The following is a 14,022-nucleotide window of genomic DNA, read 5'->3' as shown; positions in this document are numbered from 1 at the left end:
TAGTTTCAAGTTTGCCAATACAGTATTTTACGGAAGGCAGTTCTCTTTCTAAAATAAGGATATTTTGTATAAAATAAGGATAGCCGCACATACAAGGATTAGTGTTGATATTTACAAAGTGCTTTGGATTCCTTCAAATAGGTAATTAAACAAATAAAGACACTTACTATGTTTATTCTACAGAGAACAATATTAATAATGAGTTACATTGTTTCTTTGAGCTTATTGATGTTTTTAATAAGGAGAAAGGATATGTAAAACTATGCATCTTTGTGGATTCATCTATTCCTTTATGTAGTGCAATATTTTGCATGGCTTACAAAATACGGGAGCCTATTCATATCTTTTGAAACCATATTTTAATTTTATGTGGTTTGAAATCTTAAAATACACGACTGATAGATTTCTCAATGTTATTCTGTCAAAACACAAAGCTTTCCTTCTTCTTGTCCTCTCCTGACCTCTGCTGGTGAGGTGTAGGTGTTCGTGTCTCTGGTCAACTTGATCCCGTCAGCCATCCTAATACAGGAGAGACAAAAAAATATCTGAAGACATAAACTTCATTAAAGCCCTAAGATTTCTTATTCTAGAAGAGAAGGCTATTTAATATCCATTCATGCATTGTGTGTATGTTTAGCCTTTACTATCTGGATTATTAATCATGTTAATAGTGGGAGGAGCCTTGGACCAGATAGAAGGGAAGCTAATACTTCTGTGGGTGATCAACAGTGTTAAGTGTTTACTGGTCCGCATATGGTTAAAAATATATAGAGGTTGAGCGGTAACAAACAAGATGCTGGTCCAGTTTTAGTCTTTATACCCTCCTTGCGCAAGTAGGAGAAGGGGCAGTTGTGACTCATAGGGGACGGCAATTTAAGATAATTGAATGTACACTTCAAATGTAAGTTTAGTCCTTTGCTGCTAACAACCCTTGGGGGGCGGGAGTATACAACAGTGTACCATTTTTGTAGTCAGTGGAGTTAATGGAAAGAAATAGAAAACGTAGGGTGGAGACTAAGACCTCAGCATAATTTTCCTTTTGATACATGTTGTCATATCCTTAGGGGAGTAGAAGTTTCTTATACCCAGTCTCCTATATGATTTTAAAAATTGCAATGATGAGCATATCTAGTACCCAGGTCTTAATTTTTGAGTATCATTTCCCATTAAAAAGAACCACTGTTTCTTAAAGAAATGGCTGTTGAACGTCTAGGTAAAAAGCGTATAAAGTGAGCCTGAATTATTTTGTGCCAGATAGGGTATGTCTAAGGATCCACTTGAAGGGAGAAATCTCCATCCAAATAAGAGGGGTCAGCTAAATTTGGGACAATTTGAACTTCAACAAGAATAATGATAGTAGATTATAATACATTGGTAAAATAGCCCTTTGTATCATAGTGATATTAAAAAATGTGGAGGAGCTAGGAAGGAAATCCTTTTTAATAGAAAAATGTCAGTTAGTCATATAGAAGGAATCATAGAATTAGAAAAAACAAACAAACATCATTTACCACTATCAGAATCAGAATTGATTCAGACAGGGATTATCAGTATATGGTAAGACCACTGAGTAGAGCTGTTAAGGAACAGATTTTCCAATTAATAGCATTATGTGTTAATGACAAGTAGTTCAAGATGCCAAATCATAAAAGTAGCAAGAAGGTGAGTTGGGGCCATATTGTGAAGACCCATCCACGTGGAACATTTTTGTAGATGATTAATGGGTAGCCAATGATGAATTTTAAACTGGGACAGGTTTTAAAAATTGTGGTGGCAGTGTAGAGGCTTTTTTGAAGAGCATCAGGGTTACGGGTAAGGAGTTAATGCTTTCATCTAGGAATTGGGATCACCTGAATTAGGGCAGAGGACATGATGGAAACATGAGACATGGATGGGACCAGAGGAGTGTAGTTTGGATGTGGGAAGGAAGGTAAAATGAAGATTGAGAACAACTTAAGGTTCTAGTTCAGCCATGGGCAAACTACGGCCCGCGGGCTGGATCCGGCCCGCTTGAAATGAATAAAACTATTGAAAAAAAAGACCGTACCCTTTTATGTAATGATGTTTACTTTGAATTTATATTACTTCACACAAACACTCCATCCATGCTTTTGTTCCGGCCCTCCGGTCCAGTTTAAGAACCCATTGTGGCCCTCGAGTCAAAAAGTTTGCCCACCCCTGTTCTAGTTTGTTTGACTTAGTGAATAGTGATGCTGTTAATTTATGATAGGAAAGAGGGGAGTAATAGCATGGTGAAGGAAATGGTTTTGGATATGTTGAATTTCAAGTATTTGCTGAACTTGTAGGTTGAAATTCTAGCTTGCTGTTATGTTCTAGTTTGTGTTGGTGTTAATCTAGTTCATGGCAAGATGCTGTTCCTCAGCCTGTTTTTCTAGAGCACTTGAGTTCACATTTGTCACATGGTTTTCGATTAATTCTGGAATAGTCAGCTGTAGCATGTTTGGTGATAAAGTATATTTTATCCATAAATTATAGATTCATGAGTTGGGGTCGGAGAAAGACATTCACATGCATTCAAGTCTGGTGTAGCTGAACTGACGGTATCATGGACTTAACATTTAAACCAGATTCAACTACTGATATATAATTTTAAAAATCCTATAGCGTGGGAGCTTTTTTCAAGGTGTATTATTTTTGTTTTTTGCTACAGGGGAAAGAAAATCATGCTTCATGATTCTTAAAAGTTGTGTGTGTGTGTGTGTGTGTGTGTGTGTGTGTGGTGTCTTTGCATGTGAGAATTTATAGCACTTAAAATTATCTATATATATGATAAGCATTAGAATACCAAAGAGTGCCATTACAAAAACAGTACTTCTTAAAGTGATTAATTGATAATTCATAGTCATAAAAATGAGAGATAGCAAGAGACAGGCTAGATCTCAGCAGGGTTGTTCCTGGCAAAGTGTGTTGTTACACTCTTGGGTTGGCTTGAATTATGTGGTGCTTTCCTGTTGGTGGAGAAAAAGACATGCTTTGAATAAGTCAGGAAAGGAAGTGCAAAAAAACCCCAAATGGCAGCTTAGATCAATCTTAATTTTTCATAGCTTCGCCTTCTCTAAAGTCACATTGAGCAGAAACATTAATTAGATTTCAGTGCCCCACTGAGTTTTAAAATTAAACATATTTCTGGAACCATCTGCAACATTTTATCACTAATATAATGAAGGATATGCTTAGTCTTTTGAAAAATGGAATTTATAATGATACCTTTTGCTCACAAGTGATCATCTTTTATTAGAAAAACCCATCAAAATTTTTATAAAGAGTTAAGAAGTAATTAAAGAGTTTTAAAAATATGCCTAAAACTGAAATTCTAGAAAATATTCTTATTGGTGAGAATCTTTTTCTAAATTCAGGGTGGATTTTGGTGAAGCATATATTAAGTATATGGTGCACTGTTCTCCTTTGGGATTTTATGCCCATTTTAAGTCTCAAAATATTGATGGTGGGCATGTGCCACCTGCCTGTTTGAGGCTGGAATATAGACAGTCAGTAGGAGCTATTGCCTTCATCCAGGAGTGCCATTGCCTGAGCTAGAGCAGGGCCATGTTGGAAGCAAGAAATAGATGTGGAGCTAAAAGTGCAGGTCCTGCAGCCAAGCTGTCCAAACTCAAACCCCCTTCAAACCTGAACTTACTAGATGGGGGAATTTGGACAGTAACTTAACCCTTTTGTGCTTCTGTTTCCTTATCTGTACAATGGGCATGGCTATGCTTACCTCATAGGGTTGTAGTGAGCATACATTTTGAGCATCAAATAGAATAATTTTCTTTCCTGTGAATCTTTCATTTCCATTGCTTTTTATTCTTATGCTTATTATACTTACAGAGGCCTGCAAAAAAGAAAATGTAGGGATTGAGAAAAAGGAACAAAATAGCAGAATCTCAGCTCACTTATAAGAGAAAATTATGCTGGGTGTTGCTCTCATGAAAATGAAATAATTAAGTGCCTACCCTGTGCCTAGCACTGATCTGGGCAGTGGGGAAACAGCAAACATCCCAGCAACTTTCCTAGGGAAGAGCGTGGGTTAGGTGTGCAGGCGACCTGGTACTGACCCCTAAAAGGAGGCAGGCTTGTTCACCTGGTCATAGGCTAAGGTCACCACAGACTTCTTGGCCGAGGAGGGTGTTTTTTCTTGCCTGAAAGGATGGAGAACAAACATGCTTTCTGAGAGTTGTTGGCTTATAAGCATAGGGACTGAGGGCTGTACGCCCAGTTCTTTTTCTAAATTTACTAACCACATAGTCACTCTACCACCTTAGGAGCGAGTAGGAGATTGGACAGCAGGCCCAGTTCCTTAGGAAAACAATATCCCTCTCCGGGCAATCAAAGACGTGAGGAAGAAGCACTTTCTGTGCCACCTTCCCCATTCCCCAGCTTTGCTCCAGGCCCCTGTTTAGTGTGACCTACAAGACTATGTTTCCATTCAGCCTCATCGAATGCTGATTATCCCAGAACTCCATCCACTCGTGCTTCGTAGAGTATCTTTCCCCACATTGCACTTGATGAAAATCCTGATAATCCTTCCATACCTTATGAAAGGCTCATCTTCTGCCATCCATCGGGCGGGTGTGACCTCTCCCTCCACCATGACCTTTCTCTTACCCTTCCCGACACTGTGTAACAGCACCTGTCACAGCATGTTTCCATATCAGTCACCCTGAGCAAATGGCGAACTTTCTTTTTCAGTAGCAAGTGGTACTTACTTTTGTATAATTTTTCAGTAGCATAGTGATAATTAAATATTAATCACTCCATGAATCAATAAATACACAATTCCTTAAAAAAGCAATTCTGTCACTGAAAACATTACAAAGCTAGAACTCAGTGAAATGTGTGGGGTGGGGAAAGGGAAGAAAATGAGATTTTGAAGTTGTGTTTTTGTTGTTAAAAGATAGTTCACAATATTTTTAAATTTCCTTTTAGTTTAAATTTGTATAATAGAGTATATTGGAAAATTTCAACAATTCCCTTCTCTTTACCTATCCCAGTGAAGTACCTCCTGTGTAGCTTTAATTTTCGCTATGGAATTGCATTGATACAACTGTAAAATTATTAATACAACTTAATAATAGAATACTTGCTATTTAATATAGCATAATCTTTCAGCAGTTCTTTTTTAGCAGCATTTTCTTAGACATTGTTTTGAAATTTGTAAGTAAAGAAGCCTTGAACAAATAGTAACAATAAATTTCAATTTTGTTTTAGCAAAAGCACCTGGAAATTGAAAGAACTGCTAAGTGGTTGAAAATGCTAAAAGGATGGGAAAAATACAAGAACACTGAAAAGGTAATTAAAAATAATGTTACTTCTTGGTGAAACTATACAAGTTCAATGTGGATTTTTCCAGTAAAAGTTTCTATTTATTTATAAGACTATTACATTCATATTCTTTTTTAAAAAATATATATTTTATTGACTTTTTGCAGAGAGGGAGAGGGATAGAGAGTTAGAAACATCGATGAGAGAGAAACATCGATCAGCTGCCTCCTGCACACCCCCTACCGGGGATGTGCCCACAACCAAGGTACATGCCCTTGACCGGAATCGAACCTGGGACCTTTCAATCCGCAGGCCGACGCTCTATCTACTGGCCAAACCAGTTAGGGCAGGCTTCATTTATTTTTGAGAAAATGTTAAATACCCAAATCTGAATAACTATAATTGGATTACTCAGTAATTTTTTCAAGTAATAAGATATTTCATGAAAAAAGCAGGTGGATCAGGTCATCATTCAAACAATTTTGTAAGTGCTTTTTCTTGAGGCCATCATTGTACTACTTGGATGTGCAGAAAAGTTCTCAATGTGTACTTCCCATGCCATCGCTCAGAATATTAATAAGATATGTATTTAAGAGTTGAGATTTCATGAAATTAATAATTTCTACAGCTTCCTGTAAAGTAAAACAGACTAGTGTTAAACTGTGAGTGGAGAATATAGTGACCACTTAGCGTAGTGCTGCTACTGCGCGATTTGTGTGAAGGTGCCAGTAGTTTTATGACCATTGCTTTTCTGCTACTGTGCAAAAGGCAGTATAGTGAAAAAGGCAACTGGCATTTTAGTATTATTAGGAGAACAGCTTTGACTTCATGGACCATGCTTTGAGAACAGCTAACATTGGCATTGATTTCCTCATAGTAAAATGGAGATAATCATACCCATTACAAAGGGATGAAAAGTGAGCAATTAATGCACATATAGCACTTAGTACACACCTTGCAGAGTGTAAGTATTCAGTAAATATTCGTTACTGCTGTTAGTTTTTTGAAGGGAATTTGGACAAAAAAAGAAATCTTCATACTCTCACAGGAAAATACAACTGAATTAACTATTAGGATTTCTATTTCCTCACACTTTTTTTCTGTGTTATTTATTTATTTATTTGCATAGATACAAATTGTATGTCAGCATTTGTTAATAAGAATTCCAGGGAAAGAAATCAGTCTCTTAGATTCTAATGAATATTACATAGAAACAGCCTGCCTCATGGTTAGTAATAGACTCTGAAGCCAGGCCATCCTGGTTTCAAATCCCAGCACCACCACTTTACTAGCTGTGTGACCTGGGGGAAGATAGTTTACCTTTTTCTGACTTAGTTTGTTCATCTGCAAAATGGAGATAATAATAAGAATTTACCTCTGAGTTGTTTTGAGGATTAAATGTTAATTCCTATAAAGCACCCTTAGTACAGAGTCAGTAAGTGTTACTTATTAGTGCATGAAAAAAGGCTCTATAGCTAAATAAAGTAGAGAAAATCAGAGCTAAACATAGTTAAACAGTGTTTCTTTACTACAGGACTTTTGAGAGTCTTTAAAACTATAACATGTGGGAATTTTTAAGAGGGAACTTAAATTGTACGAAACTTATTTAACTATGGAAATCTTTTTGTCCTGGGGTATATCACAATGCCATGTCACTTTTTTTTTTTTTTTTTTTTTTAGCGTCTTAAGTATTCTTATTTAAAGTTTAGACTCTTATTATATTTTCATCAGCAGTGAGTACCTTGCTGATTTTATTATCTGTGTGTTTTAGCATTATGTTGGAAGTCACGATGTTTTTAAGAGGACCAGTTCAAAGTAGAGGATTCATTACAATGCCTGTGCTCTTGTTTAATATTTTGCTGAATCTCTCAGATTGGCCCAAAGTTGACAGTTATACTTTACCTTTTGTCTTTGTGGAAAGATGGTTCAAGTGGATAAATTTTGGTGCATTGCACCTGTGCTTTAATCTCACATTCGGCCTAATAAAATATTTGTAGAGTTGTAGGGCTTTATTTTCTTGCCTAGTATATAGTATATATCTATGATAGTATGTAAGCCTCTGTAAAATGAGAAATTCTACTAGGCTATCATTCTGCACAACAAGTCTGGCTAATTTAGTTCCCAGTTAGAGAGATTTTAACAGAACTATTTCTTCGATGTATAATTTTAAAGTACTTTCCCACAACCATAATGATAGAGTTATTGGATGACATATATGGTCCAATTTAGTGTGAACAGAATGCACCTTCTAAAAGAATCACTGCTTTCAAATCATACCTAGTTTTAAATTGCATTGAAGTAAAAAAGTAGCATGTGTTTTTCTTGTCTTCTAAGTTTTCTTTCCATAGATTCCATACTTACAAAGTAGTAAACAAAGAAATTCATAGAACATGAATATATACTATATATATATATATATGTATATATATATATATATATATATGATTTTTAGAGAGAGTGGAAGAGAAAGGGAAAGAGAGAGAGAAAAATATTGATGTGAGAGAAACACATTGATTGGTTGCTTCCTGCACAAGCCCTGACCAGGGCCTGGGCCAGGGAAGAGCCTGCAGCCAAGGTATGTGCTCTTGACCAGAATCTAACCTGGGACCCTTCAGTCTGCAGGCCGATGCTCTATCCACTGAGTCAAATCAGCTAGGGCCATAGAAATATCTTGAAATAAAAATATAGCTCTCATAGAGAATATTTGGATTTTTAGGATACAAGCATTGATGAAAAAGTTTCCAGTAAGGCTGTTTGTGTTGCCTGTGTGTTCTCACAGTGACTGCTCCCTATGTACAATAGTATGTATTTTTGAAGTGTAGTCTATTAATGGAAGTTATCTCTGTTAAGTGGAACCCATTATGATTTAACTAGTCATGATGTAAGTGTCTTAAGTCACAGCAGGGTACCTACTACAGATACATATATTTTTCTCTTGATCAAATAACTGAATGGACCTTTGTTGGTCAAAAAACTAATGGATTCATCTTAGCCAAAATTTTATTTTACTAATGTGAAATGAAGGCATCACATTTAGAAATAAAATTTAAGCAAGAGATCCTATGGTCAGACTTCAGGGCTTGTTCATTGTACCATCTTTTACAGGAGCTTTTCCTTTTGGTGTTTGTCAGTAAGAGGTCAGAGGGAAATAGAGGCAGTTATAAAAGGCAGGAGGGCCTGTGGGTGGTTTAAACCTTTTTCAGATTCAACTATGGAGGCTTGTGCCTATTTGGAGGAAGAGATCAAGGAGCCAGTGGAGCAAGGATAATTACAGGAAATGGGGAGGCAATGAGGAGCGTCAGCAGCTCTGAGGATAAACTTGTGTTTCATGGTGTACACTGCAGTTGTGAAAGTCCTACAGAATTGAGTTAAACTTGCTGGGCTTACAGGTTTGCTGTATGGCAGCCATGATGACATGGACCGGCACACTTAACACTGTTCCAGAATCACTCAGGTTTGAAAAGGGTATTGAAAAACATCAGGCGAGTTAATGGAATTGCTTTTTTTAGTTGATGGATTTTAAATGTATCTGTGTGACTAAAGTAGACTGCTTGATTGTATTGACCAGTGAACAGATATACTGAAAGCAAAGGTAGATTTCAGACAACCTTACTTATTTTTTCCTTAAAGATTTTATGCTGACTGGCATAGAAACTGACCAATCAGAACCAAATCTGGGTGAAGTGCGAGGAGCCAATGACTGCCTAGGAGGCTGAGCTTTTGACACTCTCTGGTATAGAAACTGACCAATCAGAACCTAATCTGGGTGAACTGCAAAGGCAGAACCCAAGGTGGGGGCTGAGGAGGGGTTTTAAGGGCAGCAGCTGTTTGGTGTAAGGTGTAAGAAAGCAGTTCAGTTTTTAATGACTGGTTTGGCAGTATAGTGCATATGGCTGGCTATCAGTCCAGATGTAGAGATTATGTATTTTTGTCTGCCAAGAGCATCTCCTCCTGCTGAAAAAGGCTCCCCCCACCCCATTTAAGCAATCCTATCCTATATAATCCTATCTAATAATAGAGAAACATGGTAATTAATCTTAACTTCGCTACCCTTCCCATTGGCTAATCAGCGAGATATGCAAATTAACTGCCAACCAAGATGGCGGCCGGCAGCCAAGCGGCTGAAGCAAACATGAGGCTTGGTTGCCCCGGCGATGGAGGAAGCCAAGGTTCCCCACCTGCTGCAGCCCAGCTCTGAGCTCCGGATGCAACAATGTTGCAATTATAGAAGCTAAACAAACCCCAGGTACCTGCTTTCAGCCGCCAGCAGGCTCAGAGCTTAGAGCGCCAGTGATGGCAACAGAGTTTCAATTATAGAATCTAAACAAACCCAGACACCTGCTTTCAGCCAGCCATGGCCTCAGAGCTGGCAATGGCCTCAGAGCTGGAGCCGGCTCTCAGCTCCAGTGACAGCTATAGAAGGTAAATAAATCCCAGAATAAAAAAAAGAAAAAAGAAAAAAAAAGAGCCTGGGAGCTTCAGTTGCCCGCCAGCCTGAAAACAGCCCTCAGCCCCTCACCCAGACTGGCCAGGCACCCCAGTGGGGACCTCCACCCAGAAGGGGGTGTGACCAGCTGCAAACAGCCATCAGCCCGTCATCCAGGCTGGCCAGGCACCCCAGTGGGGACCCCCACCCTGAAGGGGGTGTGACCAGCTGCACACAGCAATCATCCCCTCATCCAGGCTGGCCAGGCACCCCCACCCTGATCTGGGACACCCTTCAGGGCAAACCAGCCAGCCCCGACCCATGCACCAGGCCTCTATCCTATATAGTAAAAGGGTAATATGCAAACTGACCCTAACAGCAGAAGGACTGGGAATGACTGGTCACTATGACACACACTGACCACCAGGGGGCAGACGCTCAATTCAGGAGCTGCCCTCTGGTGATCAGGGCGCTCTCACATGGGAGGAGCTCTGCTCAGCCACAAGCCAGGCTGACGGCTGCCAGTACAGCGGGGGTGGTGGGAGCCTCTCCTGCCTTCTCAGCAGCGCTAAGGATGTCCGACTACAGTTTAGGCCTGCTCCCCACTGGCAAGTGGACATCCCCCGAGGGCTGCCGGGCTGCCAGAGGGATGCCTGATTGCCATCTTAGGCCAAATCCCCTGGGGAACGGGCCTAAGCCAGCAGGTGGTCATCCCCTGAGGGGTCCCAGACTGTGAGAGGGCACAGGCCGGGCTGAGGGACCCCCTCCTCACCCCCCGAGTTCACAAATTTTTGTGCACTGGGCCTCTAGTCTATTTATAAAAGGGTAATATGCTAATTAGACCAGGTTGACCGGCCATCTTCCGGACATCTGACTTCCTTCCAGACAAAGCCATGGTGGTGGGGGCCAAGGCAGGGGCAGTTAGGGGTGATCAGGCCAGCAAGTGAGGGCCGTTGGGGGTGAGATCATTCCAGCAAGGGAGGGCAGTTAGGGGCGATCAGGCAGGCAGAGGCAGTTAGGGGCTATCAGGCCGGCAGGGGAGAGCAGTTAGGGGCGAGATCAGTCTGGCAGGGGAGGGCCATTGGGGGCAAGATCAGGTTGGCGGGGGAGGGCAGTTGGGGGCAACGAGGCTGGCAGGGGAGATAGTTTGGGGCGAGATCAGGCTGACAAGGGAGGGCAGTTAGGGGTGATCAGGCAGGCAGAGGCATTTGGGGGCAAAATCAGGCCGGCAGGGGAGGGCAGTTAGGAGTGATCAGGCAGGCAGGCAGAGGCAGTTAGGGGCGATCAGGCAGGCAGGCAGAGAGGTTAGGGGTGATCAGGCAGGCAGGCATTCTTTTTCGAATGAATGAATGAATGATTTTCATTTATGAATTGGGACAATCAGCTATCACCTGATAAATTCTGCAACTTTAATAAAGCTGTAATTTCTAGGAGATGGTGCAGAAATACCTTGAAGTAGGAGTAAGAAGATAATTCTCTAACCTAGGCGAACCACTTCTCTGTACCTTGATTTCCTGAGTTATTCTAAAAAATATGAGACACTACTTTGTCCATTGAACGATTCTTAACAGATGTAAACTGGACTATTGTTCTGGAGAATAAGCAAATTTTATTACAACTCCTGTGCTTTGATGTAATTTCTACTGTTTTACAAAATTTTTATCATAGCTGAAAATTTGTGAGGAAAGATATATAATCATAAGTCAGCCTGTCACGTAACAGTACAAATATTTGAAAAGTAATAAACATAATTAAAAATTCATATTTTAGGGCCTCTTAATTTCTTTTCTTTTTTGGTTTTTTAATTTTGATTTATTGGGGTGACATTGGTTAATAAAAGTATATAGTTTTCAGGTGTACAGTTCTATAATACATCATATGTATAATGTATTGTGTGTTCACCACCCAAAATCAGGTCTTCTTTGTCACCATTTATCCCCCACTATCCCTCTTCCACCTCCCTCCACCCTCTTTTCCCTCTGGTAATCACCATACTGTTGTCTGTGTCTAAGGGTTTTTTGTTTGTTTTGTTTTTGCTTAATTCCTTCATCTTTTTCACCCAGCCCCTCTTGCTGCTGCCAGTCTGTTCTCTATCTGTATTTTTTTCCCATCTATATATGACTTTTGCACATGCTTCATTTCATTACCCCTCACAGCTTAAACTCCAGATTAATATTTTATGTTACTTTTAAGTTTTAGGTACAATTTTACTACCATTATTTTAATAGTTTTTGCTCTTGGACTTCCTTAATATTTTCCTGTTCCATGTATTTTAGTAAATAAGTACTGTTGAGCAGAATAATGGATACTATTTGTGGTCTTGAAAGATAGTCTTTGTTTTTTATAAAATGTAAAATCAGTATTTTTTACTAACTGGTAACATCTTATGTGTGTTGTTTGTCAAGCCATTCAGCCTCTTTGTGATTTACTTTCAATATCTATAAAATTGGGGTAATAATTCTCATAGAGTTGTCAATATGATTAAATGAGATAAATATCTGTAAATAACTTTTAAAAGTTTTCTGTACATAATAAATGCTCATTAAAAGTTGACTTTAATTGTTACTGTTGATGATGATAGTGATAATGTACCAACATTTCTTTTTGCAGCCTTTTCCATATGTGATTAATTGTTTATTTTAGCCCTGTAGTAACACTGGGCCGTTAATTTTTTATTGCTACCTGATATTTCTCTATTATTTCTCCCCAATTTATCATAGAATTTGATGGGGTTTTTTCTAAATTTCTATTAAACTTTAGGATTAAAAATAGACAGTAATTTATATATGATTGTTGAACACAGACTTGAGTGACAACAATCAAATGTCAAAAGGCTTTTTAAGTAATATAGTTTAAGAAGTACATGTCGGAGCTCTTATTTTACTCTTTGAAAAATATCTGCTTAATGGAGATTCAAGTCTATCAAAGTTCATCTGTTTACCTGCCATTATATTCTACTTGACTATTAAAATTCCATTTTTTACATTTGTAATAATTTCCATACTTTCTGATATTTATATCAGACTAGAGGCCTGGTGCATGAATTCATGCACAAGTGAGGTCCCTCAGGGTGGCCTTGGGGATCGGGCCCCAGCTCAAGCCCCCAGCTTTGCAACCCCACCTGGCACCCCACCTTGGCTTGGCACCACCCCCTCACCTGCTCCACCATCCCACCTATGGGACAGTTGATCATGGCCAGCCCCACCTGGCTCTCTCAGTGCCTGAGAGCCAGGCAGCGGCCCTACCCCCTGCTGTTGGCACTGCTGATTGCCATCTGGAGGGCTATTCACGGGGCTATTGGACCCCTGCTCGCACCCACCTTGCACCCACTCACTTGCTCAACCATCCTCCCGCTCATCAGGGCCGGCAGCGCTTCCACTGCCACCCACTGCCAGCGCCGTGTGGCTGACGCCCACCATTTTTCGTGCCCCCCCCCCGCCCCCCCGGTGGTCAGCGCACATCATAGCAAGTGGTTGAACTCCCAGTCTCAGGGTCGAATGACCACCTGAGGGGACAATTTGCATACTAGGCTTTTATTATATAGGATGCTTACAGTGTAGCATCTTTACTCTAGAAATTTAGGAGATAATTTGAAGTAACTTTTAGTGGATGATATATCTTTAAAAAGTATATTATGATTTTGAGGTGAATATAGATGACAAACTTCTTTTAAGAAAATAAATCACTTGCTTTTTTACCACATTCAGTTTGCAGCTAAGGGTGCTAAATGTTTAGTACATGGGAAATGTTACAAGTAGCAGAGTCTAGTTTACACAAAGCCTTTCTGTTTATATTCTTCAAGTTAGAGCTGCTGCATGCATTAAAACTTCTATGATTTTAGTCACTATCTGCTGAAATTTTAAATTTGGGGCATATTATGTTTATACCAAAGAACAAAACTGAAATTATGTAATTATCTAATTGAATCGATTTCACAATATTCACTGTTCCATAGTAAAAGTTGCTCTGCAGTGTCACTCCTTTTAAACCATTTAATCAAAATTTCTTAAAGCTTTAGTTTTAAAAAATGTAGGTAACGTAGTGGTGGAAGTTGAACTCTGTTTATTCATAGTTCACCAACATTTCATTTATTAAAATTTGCATCTTATTTTCTTAGCCATACTATTTAAATACATTATTTTGATCATAAGGATATAAGTTTCCAGGTTTTATTATGCAAACTTTATAGTGACCATAATAGATTTGTATGTTATTTTGAGTAATTAGCCTTGAGGAAAAACATATAATTACAAGACTGGAAAATTGAGTGATTCTTAGAGCATTAGCAGTATACTTTCAAGGAACCAAAGAGT

At 39.2% G+C, this 14,022-nt stretch overlaps 1 protein-coding gene across 2 annotated transcripts in view; it reads left to right on the top strand.

Annotated features, from left to right (window-relative positions):
- The window catches only part of USP6NL (USP6 N-terminal like), a gene marked incomplete at its 5' end in the record, with an annotated part of 174,997 nt that overhangs the window by 115,522 nt on the left and 45,453 nt on the right, over window positions 1–14,022 (top strand). For both annotated transcript variants that reach the window (XM_081085391.1, XM_081085392.1), the window contains one exon: window positions 5,230–5,310. In XM_081085391.1, coding sequence (XP_080941517.1) covers window positions 5,230–5,310 — 81 coding nt within the window. The remainder of the gene's footprint in view (window positions 1–5,229; window positions 5,311–14,022) is intronic.

Source organism: Myotis nattereri (assembly GCF_964212035.1).
Source record: "Myotis nattereri genome assembly, chromosome: 1".
In the NCBI taxonomy this organism is placed as follows: Eukaryota; Metazoa; Chordata; class Mammalia; order Chiroptera; family Vespertilionidae; genus Myotis; species Myotis nattereri.
The sequence above is the reverse complement of the archived record's forward strand: the minus strand, read 5'-3'. Positions and strand labels throughout refer to the sequence as shown.